This window comes from Argiope bruennichi, chromosome 11 (assembly GCF_947563725.1).
Source record: "Argiope bruennichi chromosome 11, qqArgBrue1.1, whole genome shotgun sequence".
Classification (NCBI taxonomy): domain Eukaryota; kingdom Metazoa; phylum Arthropoda; class Arachnida; order Araneae; family Araneidae; genus Argiope; species Argiope bruennichi.
The window spans coordinates 21,672,607-21,688,182 of NC_079161.1; the positions used below are offsets into that span (position 1 = coordinate 21,672,607).

General features: G+C 32.5%; 1 protein-coding gene across 1 annotated transcript in view; it reads right to left on the minus strand.

Annotated features, from left to right (window-relative positions):
- LOC129957468 (uncharacterized) overlaps positions 1–15,576 on the minus strand; it is a 57,960-nt gene that overhangs the window by 18,481 nt on the left and 23,903 nt on the right. The window contains exons 8-12 of the mRNA XM_056069783.1: positions 15,016–15,186; positions 12,290–12,376; positions 8,360–8,454; positions 2,492–2,608; positions 1,704–1,764 (exon numbers count right to left, since the gene is read on the minus strand). Coding sequence (XP_055925758.1) covers positions 1,704–1,764; positions 2,492–2,608; positions 8,360–8,454; positions 12,290–12,376; positions 15,016–15,186 — 531 coding nt within the window. The remainder of the gene's footprint in view (positions 1–1,703; positions 1,765–2,491; positions 2,609–8,359; positions 8,455–12,289; positions 12,377–15,015; positions 15,187–15,576) is intronic.

Consider the following 15,576-nt stretch of genomic DNA (forward strand, 5'->3'; position numbering starts at 1 on the left):
GTCAACGCATCTGCTGTCAAAGAAGCATGTGTAAAATAAAGCAATACTGGTAAAAGCAAGTCAAAATTTAAAAAAAGCATCTGATTTCAGAGAAGCATACATAATAATTATGCAGTACTGGTAAAAGCAAGTAAAAAAATACGTGCGATTAAAAGCTGATGATGAAAATTACCTTTTATGCTTTATTTATTGCCTACGTGATTTCGAGCTTCAAAACTCCCTTATCAAAACAACGTCATGTTCTCACATGATAATAATGGTTAAGACCAATCTATAATCAAATGTTTAATTTTTTTATACTGTGCTTAATTCTTTGAAATTATTGCATTTATACTTAGGGAATAAATATTTAATGTTGACTAAAGAAGGATTAAATAATTGTGCTAGTCAATGGATGTTTGTATTCCTTCCTATAGTTCAACAAAGTGATCAAGCATCATATGCACTATGAAAATAAATTTCTAATTAAATATATATATTAGTGTTTATAAAATATAATCTATATCTTGAATTAGATGCATGGAGAACCTTAATACCTGTTGTTGTTTCTTATGGCACTTGCCACGGACACGCCCACTGTTCGAAGACAGCCGATTTAAGCCTGATGGGGAGCGTCTCTTGTTTTTATAGTAGCGCAAACTAGGGCCAAGAATACGACTTAACTACTCACGCATTACTCATTCGCTTGCACAACCCCTTTTTACAGGAGGGCACATTCACACAGCTCACACAGAACAACGGAAGAACAACCATGCCCAAATCGGGACTGGAACCCGGGACGCCCAGATCACGTGGAAGACGCGCTACCCCTATGCAAGAACGTCGGCGCCTTAGTACCTAGGCACTTCTACTCAGAGGTAATAAGTAGCAGAGGGAAAACAAGTAATCTACTATTGGTGCGTCAGTTGAGTAGAGGAAGGATTTCTTAAAAGCGTTTGTGGCGAAAACTGAAGTAGTTCATTAAATGCAATTTAAATTTCGGAAGAAGCTATGGAGATTTAAGTGGCAAGCTCCATTTGATAGCAGAGTAAGGAAATGCGTATTTTCCATTGCAGTGGGCATATTAATTTGCTTCTTGATTGTGGGATTTTCATGAGTTCTGAGTTGACTGAAAAATTTTCTTGAAAGTTCTTTGAAAGTTTGGAGTTTTAAGATCTCTATGTAACTCACATTTGCATGAATGAGAATGCACCGACAAAGAGATGGTCAACATTGCGATGAATTTTTTTCGGATTTCAGAAAGGGTATGCATGTTAGATGTTGAAACCTAATTTTGTTTATTTTAATCGATAAGCGTCGAAAAAAATTCATGGTATTCACTTTTTCTCAAACAGATAAAGAGACAAAATTCCTGTAAATGGATTTTATTCAAAACTTCATATAAATATACAAATTTGGCATATAAATCGCATGTCAAATTTCATCCTTCCAGATAAAAGCCTTTTTTTTTTTTTTTTTTTTTTTTTGAATGACCATGTTCACTTCCAGAAACTTATTTTTCGAACTCTGAAAGCTCTAAATTCTGGAGATTCCTCAAACATTCGAAGTTAAATTCTTTGGCGTTTATTATACTTTCTCTTTGTATACTTGGCCTTTTAGGAAATAAAAATCTCGGTTCAAGTGAGTTCCGTAATAATTGTTGCGTAAAAATAATAACATATTTTTCCGGGCTTTTGAGACAAAATTTCAGACATAAATCTTACCTGGAAATGATGACCGGGAACACCTTCGTGCATGGCAAGAGTGACTACATCGTATTTTGGCCTGTAAAATAAATACAAAGAAAATAACAATAGTTTTGAATTTCATGCTAGATAGGTACAAACAGTTTGATTTTTAAATTGGAATTATACAACTTCATAAAATTAATTTAGGAAGGTTACAAAAATGCACTTCTTAAGCACGATTGTGATTAAACAACCCCCATCCAAAAAAGTTGCCGAACTTCTCCTCATTAATAGATTTTTTCGTAAATATTGTTCTCCAATCGCATATGGTTGATATATCAGTACCAGCTATTTTTACAGAATTATGAAGCACAAAAAGCTCACGTGCGGGACAGAAAATAAAAATCTGAGCATTTGTAGTGTTCACTGCCTAACATAAGGTTCACAATTTTACGCAACAAGAGAAAGATAAATCTTTTATTAGAAAGTAAGAGAGAAAGTTTCAGGAAGACTACTTTTGCTTGTTTGATTATCTCACTCAGAAACAGAAATAATTCTTTAAAAAAGGGATTTACCCAGATTCAAAAAGACGTAAAGCGAGGAAATAAATAAAAAATCTCAAGATTTATTTATTTACCTTGACAATGAGAACATTTTCTCTATTCATATGGCTAAAAACAAAAGTTTTAAGTGTTAGAAATTTGAAAGCCAGTGAAAACTTTTAAAAGCTACTTTCTGGTTTGATCATTACATAATCAAGAATCTTTGTAGGAAACGAATAAAATATACTTAGGTAAGACAAATGAAAGCAGATTTGTACTTACAGATTGTGAAGTGAGTTGGTATCCAAAAAGAAAGTTCCTGGAGTAGAATTATCAGCTGATGGCATCATGTAATAAGCTTGAGGTCCCGTTGCCAATTCTTTCGGTATTTTTTCCACTCTAAATAAATAATATTACTTGAACTCATCTTCTAACATAACATCAATGCAATCAATATTTTTGAATATTCTCAATATGCAATTGAATAATAGATGAAATATATAGAAAGGCAGAATGCTATGAAAATTGTAATGCTTATTTCAAAGTTTAGATTCATTTTTAAAAGAGAAAACAAATTCAAAGCGAAAATTATTTCTCAACTAAATTTATATTTAAAAAATAACATTCGATGGCTATTGATTTAGTATCTGTTTTTAGCCCCTGTTCATTGAAAATATGTTTAATATTCGTTTGATTAAATTCATTTTATTTTAATAATTCGATGCATATTCTGTGAAATATAATTAATATTTTGCTTAGATGAGTGAAATATTCAGGAATTGAAGTCACACACACTGATTTAAATTTTCATCTGCAACAACTTCAACATTTCTATTCTGAAAATTTCCACTCTGAGGATTTCGAACAGTTCAAGATCGCTCAGTATATGTTTATGGAATTCATAATCGTTGTCGAAAACCAAATCATGTAAATAGACTTAATCTTAAAATCTTACCTCATCTTAAAATAGAACCATTTCTCAAAACAAAAATTAAAAAAAATCAATTATTTATGACAATTCTCTGACGTTACGAAGATCGTAAAATATATCTTTGATTTCAAAATTTATGAATTGAAAGTTAACCTTTTCCTTTACACTACTTTTAATAACTATCTTTATGATATAAATTTCTCCCACAGGAAGGCACCTCAAAAAGGATGAGAAGCTTCCGGCATGATGGTTGGTCCTCGCCACCATGTTAGGTACAGAAATGATGTGGACTACCTCCTATCGATGATGGGATGTGCTTCCCACGGGAAGGGTTGTACCGTGGCCGGTGATGTCCCATAGGATTCCTCTATACTTCCCACTAGTGTTGTTGTCACGGCAATCCAGTCATTTGGATTTTTCCGTGGGCCTTAAGGCGGGTCAAAGTAGCCGGTTATGATTATGATATAAATTTCCAGCGCCGTTATGGCTTTAATGATATAAAGTCCTTAACTTTAAGTATCTATCCAGATTAAGCAGAGCAATGTCTCAAGATGCTGCATCTCCACCATAAACTCAGTTTTCCCGAAATTCCAGGTGCAAGGGATCGGTAGAGTTTCGATTGTCCTGATTATTTTTGACGTCTTAAGAATTCATTAATTTTGATAGGAAGTTCATTAACGAGAAAGGAACCAAAGAAATAATTAAATCATAGGGAACTGAGTCATTGAACTTATTGCACCAAGAACTGAATTTATTCTATTGCACTTAATCATGCATTATAAACAGTGATGATTTTTGACATTTCAAAATTACCATCACTTTAATAGGAAAACCATGATAAAGATTTGAACCAATTAATTATAATTGAATTGTTGAATTATAGGTAATGGAGCCGCTAACTATAATGAATAAGTATTCTATTCATTGACTTAGTACAAACATGCATTAAATACACAGACGATTTTTGATATCTCAAGAATTTATCTACTCTAAGTGGAATTGAACCAATCGAATATAACTAAATCGTTAAATTATAACGAATGGAGACAGCGAACCTATTAATAGGGAATTCTTCTATTGACTAAGTACAGTAATGCATAATATGCTCTGACGATTCTGACGTACTAAGGCTCTTTTGGTTTTAATAGGAAAACCTCTATAGGCAATTGTGCTAATAAATTAGAAATGGATATCATTGTATTATAAGATATGCAACCGTTGAACATATTGAATAGGGAATTCTTCGATTGACTTTGTCGAATCGTGTATTATGTTCACTCCTCATTTAAATGTTAAATTAATTGTTTCCTGCCATTATGTCATAATAATTTGTCTTTAAGAATGTCTTTTTTTTTCATTAAGTACAAAAAGTATTTTTAATAGATTTGTCTACGATAATTCAAAATCCGACTACAAATTTTGGGAGAAGTAAGAAGCACAAAAACAAAAATACCTTGGTCGGAAATGTTTATGATGTTGTGTCCGAGTTACCACGGAAAGGGGGTGCAGTAGCTTCTGAGGTAAAAACCCCTGAGCACCCGAGGTAGGGATTGCAATACCGGACCAAAAGTTCAATACCGGTATTCGGTATTTTTTAGATCTTAATACCGGGATACCGGTATTAGAAATTTTAGAAAAAGAGAGAAAACACAGGAGTTTTTTTTTATTTGCCAGTTTTATTAGAGAGTGTAAATATCAGTAAAAATAATTTGTAAATAAATTATAACAATATATAAAGAATCACAAAAAAGTATAAAGGGACCTTTTATTTATTTAAATCACAAAAAAGTGTAAATAAAACTAATCAGTCTGTGGTACTATTACAAATTTTTGAAATGTGATCTTAAAAAACATAATGCATCAATAGTACTGTCATTAAGCCTGGAACGTAATTTTGTGCAAAAATGACCAGCTGTAGAAAACGCTCTTTCGGCATCTACACTAGTTGGTGGTATTGTTAGCAATGCGCGATATACTTTTTCCAAGTATTTACCTCTAAATCCCTCATCTTCAAATAAATCGACTTCTCGTCGGATGGTTTTGGATATAGCTGATTTCTGTATTGTTTTTTGGTTTGTTGAAATTTTTTTATTTATCGCTAATTCTAATTTTTGTTTGAGAGACAATTCCTTTTCGTTATAGATATTAGTGTCATCATAATCTTCGATAACTGTACCGAATTCTTCTGAATGTGGATAGGTTTGTGGGTAAAACTTTTTAAGAAAATTTACTATAAACTTGATCAGATTTGAATTGGTTAGTCTCTTTTTTTCTTTTTCATTTTTGAAATCATTATAATTATGTAAATACAGTAAGATATTTTCTATTTCGGTATGCCTTTCTTCTGTGCGAGTTTTCAATGTAATATATAATTCTTCAGGTAATGATGTGTGCTGTTCTTTCAGTGACTGCAACATGAAATTTATTGTTGCATTAGCTGTTAATAAATTAGAATCTTTCCGACATAATGCCTCAACAGCCAGTTTTATTGGAAGTAGAGCTGATACAGTTCTGGATATTAAGTCGAATTCACTATTTGAAAAATAAATTTGGAGGTTTAAGTCGATTATTGCTTTTTGGATTGGATTTCTTAGTTTCAAAAATCGTTCCATCATTAGGAGTAAACTGTTCCAACGTGTTTTAGAATCTAATATTAACATATATTCTGTTTTATTTTCAGTTAGTATATATTTTTGTAATATGGCATTTTTTGTAGGGGAACGTATAAATATTTTAACAATTTTTCGAACTTTATAAATTATAGGAAGCAATTCTTGATGGGTTAATATTTCATCCTCATTATCAATATCGTCTTCAACAGTTACATTGTCATTATCTTCATTGTCAGTATCACTCTCACTCTCTTCAAAGTCGGAATCCGAAGTTTCTATATCCACAGTATTTGGATTCTTCTGTTCTTTATTTTTTTGGTATAATACATCCATTACTCCTAATTGAATTCCATGTACATAGCACAACTGCTGATTTGCACCCATCAACTTTCCAACTTTTTTCATAACTGTTGCTCCATCAGTCGTTATGGATACAATATCTTCTTTCAGGGATAATCCATGGTTCGCTAATTTAGACTTAAGCACTTCCACACATTTTTCGGCTGCCATACTTCCCGAGACATGTGTAAGTCCTATATTCCAATTTTTTTTTTCTGAATTAATTCTGAATTTTTTCTGCTATTTAAATATTTATATTTAAATAGCGTCTATTTCTTACACTTGTCCATTCATCAAATGTAAGACTAAATTTTTCACCATTTACTTTTAATTGTAATAGCTCGTGTTTCAAAGAATTGAGAACACCACTACTGTAGTTTATAACAGTTCTTCTTATAGTGTTTATCGATGTTGGTAGATATTTAAAACCTCTGGCGGATAGTGATTTTCTTAATTCAGTAGAAGTGCAAAACACTCGAAATGGTAAACCATCTAATGCTGTCATTTTACTTATAGTTTCATCCAAATTATCTTTTCGTTTTTCAAAATAATCTAAAATTCCTGATGGCTTGGGCTTAGAAACTGTGCTTAAATTTGTACCTTCATCGCAATTAGATTCTTTCCTCTTTAACAAATTTGTATCATGTTTCGTTTTTAAATGTGTATGGAGTCCGCTTGTACTTCCTCCGTTCACTTTAATAACTCTTGAACATTTTTTACATTTTTTACATTTACATTTTTTACATTCTTTTCATCATATAAATAATGAAACCAAACCGAAGTATTATCAATTGATTTCTTAAGTTCTTTAAAGTTATTCTTATTCATTATTATGGGTTATTATTTATGAGCATATATATAATAAATTTGAAAAATATTTTTATCTCTAAAGTATGATATGCAAATACAATGTGAATAACAAACTCACCAATTTAAAAAATATCGCAATATTACGCACTTTCTTCACAACTGAAACCTTGTTTTCATAGACATGAATATCAGACTACGGATCCTACGCGTGTGCAGTATTGCTCGGAGCTGTAATAAATAATTTTGACCCTTCTTTTTGGATGACTCACGTCCTGTTCATCTATATTTCGACGATTCCATCTCATTAAAAAGAGTGAGACGCGGAACGATAAGCGCATTTCCGGTATTCTTTTGATAGGCGCATTTCCAGTATACCTTTAACCTTGGATTCCCCCTATTAGATACTTTTTAGTTCATTTTTTTTTCACATGTGTGTAAGTGTTATCACGTGAATATGTAGTGAAGACAATTTAAAAGATTTCTAGTAAATACCGAAAAACCGGTATTTAAACATGTGAATACCGGTATTCGGTATCCCGATATACCGGTATTGCAATCCCTAAAACGAGGGCAGAAGCCAAACTTCTAGCTCATATGAAGATGAAAGTCACACATTCGCTTGCACAACCCCTTTTTATAAGGGGGTACATTCACACACCTCACAAATAAAACACAGATAAAGAACAATCACGCCCGAACTGGGATTCGAACCTGGGACGCCCAGATCACGGGAGGATGCGCTACCCCTATGCAAGGACACCGGCTGTCGGAAATGTTAACTGAAGGATTGAGAGGGTTTAATGCCTTTGTAACTTACTTCAACGCCAGTCATTTAAAATTGCAAATGCGAATTGAAAACGAGCAACATATTATGAATGTTAAATTGATGGCCCTGCCGTCCTCTTAATAAAAAATTCTATCATCTATAAAAATGTCCTTGAAATATGAATATTTTCGAAAGAATTCCCCACCCTGTGCCACTGTTCTGAAACTTGCAGAACTTCGTATGGCAAGAATGCTCTATTTTTAATGCATCCAAAAGTGTGCACATAATATCCGAAGTAAAATAGATGCAAATAAAGATTTTTATTCCTTTCTTGGCATGTTTCTTCTGAATGTTCGTGTGTCCTTCCGTTCATCCGTGTAGCACTGCAAGTCAAAACTCCCTATGAAATTTGGGCTCGTTTCGTTGCCTTCATATTTCTCTAAAAGCTTATGTAATTGTGGCTTATATTGGAGCTTTCTAATTTTCCTAAGAAATAGTAAGCTGCATTCTTTCATCTTGAATGAATGAAAACTAAGTATACCATCTTATATATATAAAAAAAAATTCTTAATTATTCCGAAATTATCAGCAACCTCATAATTTTGGTTGTACTCGCATTGAGAATTTATAGAATTTCACAAGGAAGAGATGTTTCTCATAACATAAACAAACGGATAAACAGTTCTACTTACGTTAATAACTTTTCAGGAATATTCTTAAATATATTGCTCAATTTAGGTGCGATTGCTTCTTCCAAAACTTTTCGATATGTCTCAAGAGCTTCATCCTGAAAATCAGAAAATACTTTCAAAAAACAAAGTAATTCTTCTATTAATGAATTTAATGAATAAGCATTATGATTAATTTTTCTCTTAAATCAGTGATAATCAGTTACTAAAAGCAACCTATTGTGGTGAAAGCTGATAAGCCAGTTAACAGCCACGTTACACGAGCAATTGCTTTTGTATTGTGGTTATGTTACTCGGCTGCGAACCACAAGCTCCCATATTATATCCTCGCTCCTAACAATCCGCCACATTGGTGACCTCGGACGATGAACCTTCAACCTTCGTACAGCTGTTGTGGAACTATCTACCCACAGCAAACCAAAGTCTTCAGATTCACTTGAAGCAGCAAACGAAAAGTCGTCAGACTCACTTGACGCAGCAACACAAAAAGGTCGCAGCAATCCAAAGTCGTCAGACTCACTTGAAGCAGCAACAGCAACCACTCACCCGCACACGCTCGCCATAACGCTTGGCGCTACTCAAATGCTCAAATGAGTACAGGCACATTAGAATCAACAGCTAAAACATCACTACTCAACAGTCATATCGTTCGTCTCACCTCCGACTCACTGGAGGGAGAGTCTGTGGTGAAAGTTCATAAGCCAGTTAGCAGCTACGATACATGAGCAATTGCTTTTGTATTGTGGTCATGTTACTCGGCTGCAAACCACAAAGCCCAGGTTCTATCCTCGCTCATCACAATCCGCCACACTATTCATTGACATGAACATAAGATAGAAAAAATAAATTTTGTTAAAGAAAATATTTCCCTAAATCTTATACTTACTATAAGATGTTTCATATTTGCACCGTTACCACATTTTACATTTGCCCGTATATTCCTTGTTACAAAGCTTCATTAAATATAGTGTGTGATTTCACGTAAATAGTTTGGCTTCTGTGGAAGTTCATAATACAAAATTTTAAAAAAAATTATACGGTCCCCATAGAGTAAAAAGTTAGTAAAATATAGCTTTTACATTTATTTTTGTTTCCATAAAGTTTCACAATTCTAACTATAAAATTTACACAAATATGCTTATTTCTGATTTAAGAAAGGCTTACAGAAAATTTGAATGATAACATTTATTTTAGATACGCAAATTCATTCTAAACAAGAAAAACTATTAAAAACAAATACTTGTCATCATGCTATTCATTATGATCTGAAAGAAATTTGTTAATCAAGAATAATGTTGTTCACTTTGATTGACCGACAGCTGAAGCTTTGATTGAAAAGAAAATGGAATAGAAACTTGAGAAATTGGGCATTTAAAGTATGTCAGAGAAGTAGTGCAATTACAAACAAGAAAAAGAAAAACATTTGCTCCTAATTGTATGCGTGCTATTAAGTTTCCCTAAAAAAATTACGTGTTTCAGTAACCAGAATTATTTTGTTATTTTAATTATTTATATTTATGTAATCATAATATAAAAAAGTGTGTATAAAAGTGTATGAAATATGTGATTTTGTATAGGTATCGATAATGTTCCATTAAACAAGAATTGTAAATACTTCAATTAACGTATTACTGTCATTTTCAGAATAATTTAATAAGAGCAAATTAATAAATGCATTATTTTCTTCTTATCCCACACTTTTAATAACCCAACGTGATAAGTCTATTATCCCTGAAATGTACAATAAAGACTTTCAAATATCAAGGGTATGAAAAAGTGGTCTAAGTCAAAAAGTTTGTCTTTAAGATGTTGTGGTGAATTGCATATAAGCCAGTAACAGCGCTTCAGCCCGAACAGCTGTTTTGGCATAATCGGATTGTTACTGGACTGCTAACCTAAAGGTCCCAGGTTCTATCCTAGCGCGTCCCTCACCTCTAAATTGGTGACCTCGGACGCTGAACCTTCAACCTTCGTACAGCAGCTGTGGCGCCATCTACCCGCAACCAAAGTCGCCAGACTCACTTGGAGCAGCAAAGTCGTCAGACTCACGTGACGCAGCAACCCTAAGTCGCCAGACACACTTGGCGCATCAGCACCCATAAAACGCTCGCCATAACGCTTGGCGCTATTCAAAATAGGGTACGGCCCATTAAGACAACAGCTACTATTATCTTAATATATCACCACTCAACATCCGTATCGTTCGTCTCCCCGTCAACTCACTGGAGGGAGAGTACTGTGGTGAATTGCATATAAGCCAGTAACAGCGCTTCTGCCTGAACAGCTGTTTTGGCATAATCGGATTGTTACTGGACTGCTAACCTAAAGGTCCCAGGTTCTATCCTAGCGCGTCCCTCACCTCTAAAATGTCTTCCAAATTTCCTAGATAGAAGCATGCAACCTCATGCTTGCACAAATGAATTTAAGAGAGATATTTTACTTTTTGGCACTTAAAAAAACTTTTTTAACATTTTATTATCAAACTCCACAAAATTGAGAGTATATTCACACATTTTAATACCTTACATAATGAAAATTCGTAACTGGAAATAAAATTTTAATTGCAATAATTAAGGAAATAAAATCTTCTTTCACTATTTTAGGACACCTGGTATAAACTCATCTAGAATAGTAATGGACCAGTATTTAGCTTCTAAACCATTAGAAATAGGAATAAGTTTTCCATTGTTTATTCAGCTTAATGAATTGTTATTGCTATTTCAATTAATGAATACATTAAAGAAAAAGCATGAAACTTTTAATTTTTATACAATCTTAGTCATATTTAGTAAAATATTCTCGGGAAACTAACATCAGTGGTTCTGAGAAATCTGAAGAACGAGAACTATAAAAAGACAATTAATTGTAAATAATCTCGCACTATTTAAATACATATACTTTCCCTATTGCAAGATGATCGTAAAGAAACTTTCCCTATTGGAGGCTTTTGCAGCTACAACTGGCGAATGAAATTAAACAAATTTTATATACATGCTATAAGATATGGGGAAATGGATTTCGTAGAAGGGGAAAAAATTGAACCAAAAATCGCTATGTAATATCTTATTCCTGGGAAATGAATTCTAATATTGACTAATATCAATTTCATGAAGTTTTATACCATGTGCCAATCCTTTTTGTTCTTTTTATCGCTTGAAGATTTGCATATTTCATTTTCCGTCCATTCATTGTATATCTTGTAATATCTTTTGCAGCTGTACTGGACAATGGTGTCCTGGTGTCTCGTCTTCCAAGTCGGAGGGTTCTAGACATGAAACCCGATTGAGATCAAGAACCTCCATGTCTGTATGTCTGATGCTCGTTAAATATATGGAGGCCTAATATCCTCCCAATGGTGAGATATGGAAGTTTGGAGAAGGGAATAAAAACTCATATACCATCCCCGTCATCTGATGGCGATCGAAATTTACGAATCTTGTCCAAAATGACCCTAATGTTGCTTCAAATTGGAACATTAATATAACTTAAACCAAAAACTCGGACATGGAAAATGACAACACTCTGTAAATGTTGCTCCTAAGCAAGGGCGTTCTAATTTTGACTAATAAAAGATTATTTTCTCTAAGTTTCATGCTGTATAATGCTATATGTGACTTTTTTTTATCAATCGAAGATTAATAAATTTTTGCATGGTCCCTTTTTCGTGTATTCATTGTAATTATTGGCACATTTTCTATTTCAACAACACCGGATACCTCTTATCAGTGACTTCTGGTACATTTATATTTTCTGGTACATACGATATTCAGCTGTGCAAACTTTTCACAGTATGTAACTGAAATCTGGTTTCATTTTAACCAGATTTCAACTACATTTTGTCATTTCGTTTTAACTGCAGACATCTCGAAAGAGGGAAAAATTACTTTACACCCACGCTGTCTCTTCGCAAAATGACAATATAGAAAGATTCACCTCTGTGCCGAAGAATTGTGTCGTATCATTGCGAATCATATTGCTGAATTCTTGATGCGTCATGTTGAAGCCTAAGGATTTTACCACCTGTGAATAAAAAAGGGTTGCAGTTATAAATATTAAATGAATTCTATCGACAAATTCAACTTCATAAAATATGAAATTAATATTATTGAAAGTAAACAATAATTAAAATTATGTTTCAATTTTAATGGTTATATATTCTTCTTCTAATAATAATGGACCTTTAGATGTTTATTAAAACTAAAACGAAAGGTTTGAAATTTTTTTTCAAGTTCTCAAATATTTCCTTCCTCTCAAAGAGAGCCGTTAGATTATACTAAATGAAAATTCAATGTAACCGGTTTTTTTTAACAATACTAAAAAAGCATCATTTGTTATTTATGAATTCTAGGCTGCATTTAAAAAAAATTTAAAGAAAATTATAACTAAACAAATGTATCACTAATAATTACGGACCTACATAAAGATAGAGAAAAAGTAATGACGGATTTATGTATTTAAGCATAACATATTATGAGACCTTTCTGTAAGTAATTTTGACCAAACGAGAATAGACAGTTGAGTTTCACATTTCAGCACATTTATAGCCTTAAAACACTAATTATCTGAACAGTTTTTTTTTAAAGTGGTACAAGTCCATTTTTTTCTTTGTTTTGAGAAAATTCAAAATAAGCATATTAGTCAATTCAAATATATATATTAAAAGGTTTAAATATATAAATTAAAAGCTTATTACTCACAAGTCTGGCAATGTTTCTACTAATTTATCAGTATGGATATTTCCTTTGGTAAATTTAACTAAAATAATATATATTTTTTGTCTATAATTAGACTTACACAATTTTCATTATTAGTCAATTGTAAAAATCTAGTAATTTCAACTATGAAAAATTAAATATCACTTTAAATATATTTTGTATTAAGCAATTTTCTTTACAGATAATAACAAAAATGAATAGCATTTTATATTTTGAATGTAGATTACATTCAAATTATATATTGTTAAACCTAATAAAAGAAATTGCTATTATTTTGGGTTTAATTGCTATAAAACAGCATTGATTCATTATTTCTTCATATTTGTATCACTTTTCTGATGTTAATATGAATTTATTAATTTTACCCAGAAAATAAAAAAGTCAGATTATATTCATCACTTAAAATAAATGTAATGGAATGATTCAAATACTTATGCGTATTATTAAAATTGGACTTGCATTACCTTCATAATCAATTAATTATTTATCTTTGTCCGATTTTAAATTGAACAAATTTTTTTAGATATTAAATATTAATCAATTATAAATAAAGCATTTAGAATAAATGGGCACAAATTATGTTATATCGAACTTTTACTTTTTCGTATATGTATAAATTATAGCAATCGTCGAAAAATTCGAGTTCGAGAGTTTGATGATGTCCGCGTGTTGGACCTCTTTGAGTTCGAAAAACACATTTTTGAAAAATGTCCATCTGTCTGTCTGTAACAAAGATAACTCAAAAATGATTTCAGCTAGACTGTTGAAATTTGGTATGTGATCTTTATACCAAATTTACAAATTCCATCAAATTTTGAGTACAATATGTTCAGAGGAAGTCCATCTGTCCGTCTGTTCGAATATAAGTAAGCACGATAATTACAAAACGAAAAGAACTAGATAAATAAAATTTGGTTCACAGATTTAACATCTACAGTGTAAACGCCAGTCAAAATTTGAGACAAGACCAAAAACGGGTTGAGTGTTACTTTCAGAAAATGTGAACAAGATAATTCAAAACCACAAAGACTTAAATATATTAAATTTGTTATTGGATTTTGTGATCACAAGTGTAGTTTTGTCACAAATTTTGATTTCTAATACTTAAGAAAAACGCATCTAAAACACATATTCGATTTTTGGATACTATTACCGGTACTCTAAGGAATATTCGCCAAAAAACGCACCAAGGATGACACGATAGTTTCAGCAAAAAGGCTAAATTCACGCCAAAAGTTGATGTTTCGTAACCATTGTACACCAATGCAATGTAAGAGCATGACAAGTTCAGTAGTGAGTGTTCGAGAAAGTCTTGGACAGACCAATCTCACTGGTTTTCGTTGACTTAGGAATTTTGCGATAAGGATTGTTTTTATTAATCATTACTCAGGATTACATGGCATACATTTTTGTTGTTGTTACTTATGGCACTTCACAGGCCCGCTGACAGATCTGTCAGCGATTTAAGCCGAGTGAGGTCTCTTGTTTATTCAGTATCGCCAACTAGGGCCAAGAGTACGACTTAGCCACTTCATGCGTGACCTTCACATGCACAACCCCATTTTACAGGGGGCCTCACATGCCCGAACCGTGATTCGAACCCGAGAACGCTCAGACAACGGGGAAGACGCGCTACCAATATGCCAAGACGGCCAGCATTAATGTTTGTACTCAGTATAAACTAAACAAATACTCTTTGTTTATAAATAATATTTATAGTATTTATAAATATAAACAAAACCAACACTTATAATATTTATTTAAATTTCCTGGTTTCTTGAATTGGGGTTGTTATCATTATCTTAATATGTCAGGATTTTATTTTTAAAGTTTTTGCATTTACCTCTTTGAATATTATCTTATTTATAACCGTTCCTTTAACTTAATTAAAGGTTTTCTCGTCATTTTAATAGAAACTATCTTATTTCAATTTCTTGCACTCACTTCGTCCATTTCTTTGGTTATCCTCTCCACTTCCCGCAGTCCCATGTTGTGGATTTGCTCCGGTGTCACCCCGGTGTCTGTCAGATGGTACGCCAACTCTTGCCGATAGAAATCCCTTCCATTGGGCAACGTGCTCACTCCAATGCCTGGACGGGTGTGAAGTCTGTATTCCTGTTACAAACAGAAAAAAAAAGATCGAAACAAAATATAGATCGAAAACAAAAGCACCACGACAAGAAAAACACTACAAAATACATATTCTTATACTGATCACTTCAAGAACCCGAGACTTTAATTTTTGAATGATTTTCTCCGCTAAGGGTTGATACGATACCAGTCTTATCCGAAATGAGTAAAATAAGATTATTTTGGGTAAGACCTTGAGATTTGTAACACTAAATACGATTTCTTACTTTTTTTTTTTTTTGTTTATTTTTCCTCTCGTTATTCTGAACCGTGCTATCTATATATTGAAATAAAAATAACTCCTTTCTGACCTAAAAAACAATTACCTTCAATCACTTGATGGATTTCACAAATTTTTTGCATAAAAGCTTATAA